At 35.4% G+C, this 8,696-nt stretch overlaps 1 protein-coding gene across 1 annotated transcript in view; it reads left to right on the top strand.

Moving 5' to 3' along the window:
* Positions 1-1,172: 1,172 nt before the first annotated feature.
* The window catches only part of LOC104461088 (calcium-binding mitochondrial carrier protein Aralar2-like), a gene marked incomplete at its 5' end in the record, with an annotated part of 30,210 nt that continues 22,686 nt past the window's right edge, over positions 1,173-8,696 (top strand). Inside the window, 2 exons of the mRNA XM_010072543.1 lie at positions 1,173-1,225; positions 2,367-2,447. Coding sequence (XP_010070845.1) covers positions 1,173-1,225; positions 2,367-2,447 — 134 coding nt within the window. The remainder of the gene's footprint in view (positions 1,226-2,366; positions 2,448-8,696) is intronic.

The raw sequence follows: 8,696 nt of genomic DNA, 5'->3' as shown, positions 1-8,696 counted from the left end.
AATTCTGAAAGTATTAACATATTTATATGTCTGGCCCTCTGCTACCACAAGCCAAATGGTGTTATTCTCCAATGTCTTTTCCTTACTAAGAGCACTGGTGGTAACCAGTAAAGCTGATGGATGGTAACAGGATGGAAGAATACACTAATCCCGTGCATGCAGTTTTTTCTTTTTGTTATTTTGATGTTTAGCTGTTTGGAAAATGCTTTTTTGCACTTTAGCGGTTAGAGATGGAGCCTTAATTGTTGTCTTTTTCCCCAGAAATAAAACCATGGAGAAGTGCAAATGTCAGGCTTTGTAGAAAGTACCCAAAGCTGCTGCCTGAGCTCCTAAAAGAAAGGGGGTCTGGACCAGGAACTCTAGTCAGAGTGATTTTCTCACATTTTGGAATAGTGTCCTAATTTTATTATGCTGATGAATGCTTGTAACACCATTCTAGCCCCAGGCTTAGTTGGTAAGCTCTGCCTGTTTTTAGGTTGTGTTGTCCAAAAGTTAGTACTAAGTATCGACTGTTCCTTCAAGCAAATAAAGCCAGCAGTCAGAGATTCCCACTTCCAGTTCTGTAGCATATCACTTCTGACAAAAGTAAAATAGGAAATTCCATACTTGAGAAGAAAGCAGCATAACCTCCTTTGTTTTGAGAACTGGTGAGTTAGCTGGGCAAAGCGCTCAAGAATGCAGTCACACATGTTTGAATGTTTTGCATTATTTTGATTCCTGTCCCCTTGGGTCCTGCCATTCAGTGCCATTTTTTTTGCCAGAAAAAGGTAGTGTGCTCATGATTTTTGAAGTGGATGCACCGTGTATCTCACCAAATTAATTAGAAAGTCTTAATTTATGTGTGAAGAAGAAAAAAAAAAAGTTAGTGTAGGACAGAGTGCTGAAACTTAGTTGGCAAATCTGTACTAGTGTTTAAGTGTAAAGTGAGCTAATATCACGGATTTAAAAAAGTTAAAGTAACAATTACATATGGGCAGTTTGCTCTGACTTGAAGTGGTAGCACAAAGTTTATTCTCAAAATGGAATGTTTAAGTACTCCCATTAAATATAATAACACAAAATTGCTGTAAAAATTGGCCGTTTCTAGGTGGTGATCTCTACATATATTTGTTGATTTGTTTAGTTAATACCAAGTTACTCAATGCATTGAATTCTCGATTTCCATGTTACAGGTCTGTTACCGCAGCTATTAGGAGTAGCACCAGAGAAGGCCATAAAACTTACTGTAAGTTTGCAATTGGATTATTTTCACATTTCTCCACATTGTAAAGTCCATCTAATTACAATTAGTATGTTAAGGATTTTTATCCTTAATGTGTCAGCAACACGGTAGAGCGTATTCCATCATTTTTGCTTGACACAAACTTAATTACAAAAGCACAAGGTGACTGTTGTATCTGACTTGTGAACATTACAAGTGGCATACAAGTCAGATGCAGATATATATATGTACAGTAAGAATCTTAGTGAAAACTTATTTTTGGACTCACTCCAAAATATAACAAGATTATTCAACTTGTTCAGCTCATCTGAGTGTCTGTAAGCAGTGCAGGCCTTTGGTTTCACTTCTTAGCAAAAATGAGTAATTATTTTTTGGGCTTGGAGGGCTTTTGTTTTTTTATCTCCATGTGGTTCCTGTATGTTTCATTGTAGCACAACAGGAGGTAATAAGAGCATGTAGTGAAGTGTTGGTGAGAAAGGAACTTGTTTGCATGCGTTTTTTTCCCTAAATCATAGAATCATAAAGGTTGGAAAAGACCTCAAGGATCATCAAGTCCAACCGTGAACCCAACACCACCTAACTCACTAAACTGTGTCCTGAAACACCACATCCCCATGTTTCTTGATTTACTTCTGTAATTTTATTATTTCTTGAATGATTTTAAGGCACTAAAGAATTTCTTCTTGTAACCCAATTTTAATATATTGGTTATTCACAAATAAGCTAGTGTTCACAAAGCTAGTAATATGCATTTTAAAAAAACATAAAGGTACTTAATGCTGTTACTTGAATTACTATTGCTTTAAAAATTATTATTGAACATTCTGGTATTAATTTGAAATTATATTTAAAATTGTAAATGTGAGCATTTCTAAAATCTTATCATGAATGTTCAGGTAATTATTTTATTTAATTAGTGGTTGTTATCTTTTTTCAATAATAAGTAATTGCGTTATGCTGCAAATCTTTGTTAGAAGAACATAGCTTTACAGTATTTAATAAAAAATCTAAGATTTGTTTGATATCTGTTAGGTTGGTAGCTTCAGGGATGTATTTGCATTTTCATTGGTACAGAATTTGCAGCTGATGAATGTTTTCGCCAACCTTTTAATTTATCAGCTTTCATAACTGTTTGTTTTTTAAGGTTAACGATTTTGTGAGAGATAAATTTATGAGTAAAGATGGCTCTGTCCCACTGGCTGCAGAAATTCTTGCTGGTGGCTGTGTAAGTATCTTTAATTTCCTTCATATGAGAATCATGTAAGTGCAGTGTGTAAGATTAACTATGTGGACTAAGGTTTCTGTTTAACCACAGATCCGGTTCAAGAGCAGACTCTACTAGAGCATCTCGGTTCTTTGCTAGATAGGCCAGCTGTTCTTGATGAAAGGGTAAATGTTTCTGTGCATCGTGCCTTTTAACTGCGCTGTATAATTCTCACAGCTTAGAGTTTGTTTCCTTAATAAAGAATGTGTCTTTATTCATGTTGGCTGTAGCTTATGGCCTAAAGAGGACTCATGCTAACCTTTCCAGAAGTTAATAATTAGTTACTACTTTGTGGCACCCACTCTGCCACGTCACTTCTTTCCTGATGTGTTATTGCACCCACTAATTTTCACTTTTTGCAGTGATACTGGCTTTTTGAAATGGCAAAAACTACTCATGCTTCTTTTGAGTTCATAGCAGACGTAGGCTGTGTAATGTTAACTCAGTACATAATGCATTCCTGAAGGTAGGCTGTATTTAAAACCCACCAAGTTTTTAAGAGTGTTTTGTTTGCAGAGTAGTATTGTAGTGAACAACTGGCATATTACTGGGTAAATGATAATATTTCACGGTTTGGTCTAGTTCTGTCTGTTCATATTACAGCTTATTTTATCTGGTGCATTGATTTTGTTCAAGCAAATGTAAATACTTTAGGTAAAATGAACAGTTGTTCAAAGACCGGTGCACTTTACAGATAAAGAACACTGTTTATTTAAACCGGCTTTGATCACTGGGGCAGAGCAATGTTGATATATTTTCAATCTATCTTTGTTTCTGCTGTCATAAGACAGATGAGGTCACATTTTCAAGCAGCTTCTACCTATGTCGAAAACTGCAGTGAGCAGCAACTTAAAAACGAATGCTTCTGTCTTAACCTCGGTAGGTGCGGAGATTTGTGCTGTATGTGCTTGCAGAGAGCATACTACGATTATCTAAGCCTCAGGGTGCAGTGGCTCGGTTGCGTTGCAGGCTTTCTGTAATTCTCAGGAGATGGAGCAGGATTTGGCTGCTGGCTCACTGCTCCTGTTTGATCACTGACCTGTTGTAGACTGCCAGGTAGGATCCCCTTGTTCTGTAACTTTAGGAGCATTCGGGGGAGGAGAAAAAAAGAAAGGAGGGGGGGAGAAGAATGTGGGTCTCTAAAGCCCTAAATAAAAAGCATGCTGTAAATGAAGGAAAAATGCAATAAAGTGCTTGCAGAGTAAAAAGTATTTGCCCCTTACACTAATAAAACATCTTACGAACATAGCAGCCATAGAGAGTTCAGCAAAATTTTCATTTAAAATGTCATTTGAACTAGAGTTTTTATTTTTACAGACTGCTGTGAATTTTTTAATGCAGTACAAAAAGCACTCTTTACAGAGACCTGTCATTCATGAGAATGCTGCAGCAAGCTTTTATGCCGGTTGTTCATTGTGAACTAAGGATCTGCTTTAAGAGATAGGTGGCTTGAGATGTATTTCAAACATGCTGTAAATGTTGGCTTTTCCTGTTTGGTATTTGAAATATATATTAGCAATGAGATGCTGCATAAAGCTGTAGCAGTAGACGTGCAGTGGCAGAATGCCCTGAGTTTTCTTTCACCTGAAGTGCTCCAGGTAGTGCCAGGTAGATAGGCTGGAACTTGTCTTTTCTGCAGGTGGTCTTTGGGGTTTTTTTGTAATTTTAAACCCAATTCAGACTAGCAACAGAGACTCTCATTACAAGTGGTGCCTAGTTTTTTGGGGTGAGTTCTTCTGTCATGGTGTAAATATATGCATAAAATATGAGATGCCGAAGACAGGCTTTTTCCTATAGCTTTCAGTGTTGTATTGGCCTGACTTTTTGTCCCTGTTTAAGCCAATGTGAAACCTGTGATTTCACTGTGGAAATAGTAAGGACACTGTTGAATGCTTTTGAAAATTTTCAGCCTTGGATTTTTATCTCATTTTACATTGTAGTAATCACTTACGTGGGAGGCAAGAAGACAGGAGTGCGTGATGTGTTAAGAGTCTAAAAAGAGGCAGCCAACTAAGATGAGTTTTGTAAAAGACACCTGCCCTGTCACCTTTCCACTCTCCACATCTAATTCTCAGCAGTGATTGTGTTACAAACACAGATGTTAAATTTTCCTTCTTCTGTGCTTCTGTTTTGCTGGAGTGTAATCATTGCTTATGCAAGGGCTGTCTGTGTGCTGGGATGCATGCTAGATTTTAATGGTTTAGACACCAGCCCTGTGAGTACAGTATACAATTAATACCAGGGAAAGGGAGGACCAAGCAGATACTTGGATGGTTTGGGTAGTTCAGTAACACAAAGGACTTTGAAGGGGTCAGAATCACCTGAGTAGCTCCACTCTGCTGTTTGCCCAGCCATTGCCAGGCCTTGACTTTTAAGTCCCCAAGGAGTTCACTTTGCGTCATAATTACTGAGAATTAGTACACATGGCTGACTTTTGCACTTGTAACTAAAGCTGATTGTTTCATTGAACAAATCTTTTTCTGTTTTGTAAACTGTTTTCTCTCCTACAAAAAAAAAAAAAAAGAAGAAGAAGAAGAAAAGAAGAAAATAGAAGGATCTTTTACTTCATGACTGGTGGCATTTAGTTCAGTTAACAGCCTGTTTCATAGCTTTTTATTATGTGAAAATGAAAGTGATAGGTTGGTTGAGATTTTTTTTTTTTGAGACTCCCAAGAATATAATTAAAAGTATAACCTTTATATTTTTAACCAGAATCTTTAAGAGGGTTGTTATGTAAATTACTAGCTCAAAATTTCCATCTCCTTTGTTTGTAAGAAATTTTCCTAGTGGCTATGGTATTTGTTACCCATAAAAATATATGTAACTTCCAGATTTGCAAGATGCTTGACACCCACCGTGAACTCTGGTCTCTGCTGTGCATTTTAGGACTCTCATCACTCATGCAAATCTGATATAGCTCTTATCATTATTAGACTAGTAAAAAGCCTCCGTTCCAAGGCATAGCGAAGTGATACCGTAGAGCTAGGATCTGCTGAGCATCTAAACCACAAATCTGACTTAACCTCCTTGGATGAAAAAGTGCACAAATATGCTAGGGTTGATTTCTGATAATGCTGTAAGTTTCCTTCAGGGATTCTTTGAAAAAAAGGATGATCTTGTGTAAGCTGTAAGAACAACTTGAAATCTTTTTTTTTTTTACAATGGCAATAATTTTGAAGTTTGTGTAAGCTTTTTTTCCTGGTCTTTCAATTTATTTTATATTTTAAATAAAAAATAATTACTAGTCATACTGAGTTCAGTTGCTTGCTTCTTTTAAACTCAGTTCTCTTAAAAGCTTCTGTTAAAAGTAACCTGATTTTTTTAATACGGCACTGGTCATTATTCTTATTTTTGAGTTATATTAACCAATTGAAAATTCTGTTTGTAAAAGTGGCATAAATATTATTTTGGGGGTTTTGAGGTGTTGCCTTTAACACTAAGCTAGTAGGTGAGACAGTCATTTTGCTTGGTTCCTTAAATAAAGCAGTTCCACATTTAATTGAAAAATTTACATTGTGTGTCTGGAAGTAACTGGGAAAGAGATGCAAAAATGCAAAATAAAGAGTGATCATAAAATACATACAAAATATTAAGAAAACAGAAGTATTATAGCATGACTAAAAACAAATATCTATATAATATATACTGCCTTGTCTGCATATAGTAATACAATTACATAGGTAAATCGGAGGCTTAATGTTCAGCAAGAAAAGGGAAAAACATTTTGCTTTATTAACCTTTCCTTCTGCTCCCCCTCCTCTTTCTGAGCAAACACAGTCTTTTTCCTCCCAGCTGCTCAGTGTGTGCTCAGTTAGCCAGTTTAAATCATGTAGCACAGTACAATTACAGACCTCGTACAGTTCTGCTTTTATTTAAGTTGTCAAGACAATTTTAGGCATATTTCTAGAGACTTTATAGTAATCATAATAAAGTTAAAACATATTGGACCTGCGTGGACAACCTCAACTCTTCTATGGAACATAAAAATTAGATATGGTTAAGATGGAGTTCATCTAGAAAGTGCAAAATCCTGTCCAGAATTAACTTTTATAAAGGAATATGATGTTAAATTCCAGATGAATTGTGCCAAATAACTGATCCAGGGCAAATAGTTTTATTAAACTACTTACAACATTTATTTTATGTTTCAGAGAGTAATAAAGGTAAGTCCACATCTGAGCTGCATTTTCTCTGTTGCATTGCAGTAAAGGTAGAGAGTGGATGGACTGCAATTCCCACATTTGTTAGCTATCTTACTTGAAAAATTTAGACATTTCGGAGTTGTAGGCTAAAGGAGACTGAAGGTGTCATTCTTGCTTTCATTATTGAGAAACTTAAATCTGCTAGAATTCTATCCTATTTGGCAAGAAAGGGTGAGCTATGAGTAAGGGTAAAATGAAACTGAGCATTATGTATGCGCTGGGGAAGAAAAATCTCTGCATGTACCTCTGAAAAAAAATGAACAACTGCTATGACACAGAAAAGTTTTGGTATAGTTTGTTGAGATATTTAAGTAATGATGATCTTTTTGGTGATTGCTCATATTAGCTTTGAAAGCAAATAGCATGCATCTCTTGAAAACTCTTAACAGATTTATTCTCAGAGGTCTGTTCTTCCTGCAGTCAGGGAGTGTAACTTCCAGTACTTTAGAGGCGAATTCTACCTGCATGTGTAAAAGCCCAACATTCACATTTTTTATTTAAGGAAAGGTTCAGAAGCTCCTAATACATTTTTGCTGTTGATTACATTTAAAGCTATTTTCTTTTTACATAAATTTATGTTGTTAAGTAAATAATTAGATTTAAAGTCTATTTAATATAATTACTGTAACAGAATATACTATAATTAATTATGTACTATTAAAGTATAGTTTTCTCCTCTGAACCACTTTAATTGTAGTTATTTTCAGCATACTGAAAATAATGTAAACTAGTTGTAAACTTTTGGTACCAAAAACCCCAACTAGATCTGGACTGAAATTTGACTTCACATTTGCAAACCCCTTTTCTTTCAGCACTGCTCTGTTTTAATTGTTTCTGATTAATTTTCAGATTTAAAACTTATAATGAAGTTTGGGAAGGTGACATACGGTAACGTGATAGTCCTTCCAAGAGGTTGTACCAAAGCATGGGGAAGTTCCTGGTGTGGAGTTCCTGCTTTTCTTCGACTTTACCCCATATTTCCTTGCAGGTTTCAATGTTTTAAAGAATAGTTTGCTGAAATTTCCACCCAGTCATACCTGGCCTTTCCTGAAAGCAGTAGGGAGTTATGCAGAACATGATTTCACTCTGTTTTGAATTTTCTTTTTGGATTGATTAATTTTAATTTTTTACCAAAGATATTTTCCCATAACAAATTAGAAGTGCTTTCACCTTTTGCTTCCCCTCTCTACTTTGTTTCCCTTCTCCCCTAAAAAAAAAAAAAAGAAGGGGGAGGGGGAGGTATTTTTTTGGACTGTAAAACAAAGAGGAATGGATAGATTTAGGTTGATACATTTCTGATTGCAGAACAGAACAATTATGAACTATTAAAAAGCCCATTTTTTTCCCAACAAGTGTACTCAATATTCTTCCCCTTTGAAATGTATTAATGTTTTACTTTTGTATTAGAAATAATGACTGCAAAATTTTATATGAACATACATTATAACTTAAAACTTATAATTGTTTTGACAATTATATTTTATTACACATCCCTTTCTCCTATTACTACGTCTTTTGCAGGCAGTAAAATATTTAGTGTTTACCAGTGTAGGTTAAAAAAAAAAACCAACCCAAAACCAAAGCCTCAAACTCAAATCAGGAATTAAAATCTAGCTTTCTCTGAGAAAAAGGAAGATATTTATGATGTCACAGTAATTTATGATGTGACCAAGAAATAATGGGTCACAATTTTAATACAGCTACCATGCCTTAAGACTTGAAAGGTCTGTAAATCATTAAGTGATTCTACAACTAGTCAAAATAGACAAGTAGAGCAGACAGAGACAAATGTTAACATCTTTGACAGGTCTCTAACTTAACTGCTTTTATAATGCCAATCAAGTAGGCTCCACTTTGATTTTTTTTGGCTACGCTTCTGAGAACTGGATTACCTATAATGTAGAAAATATCAAATCCACAATTTTAATTTTTTTCTCACTGCAGACGTGGTCAGTGCTTACCATACCGTTGTTTGTTTCTGTTTAGTCAGGTCATTAATAAACTATTG

This window comes from Pterocles gutturalis, unplaced genomic scaffold (genome assembly GCF_000699245.1).
Source record: "Pterocles gutturalis isolate BGI_N339 unplaced genomic scaffold, ASM69924v1 scaffold16342, whole genome shotgun sequence".
In the NCBI taxonomy this organism is placed as follows: domain Eukaryota; kingdom Metazoa; phylum Chordata; class Aves; order Pterocliformes; family Pteroclidae; genus Pterocles; species Pterocles gutturalis.
The sequence above is the reverse complement of the archived record's forward strand: the minus strand, read 5'-3'. Positions and strand labels throughout refer to the sequence as shown.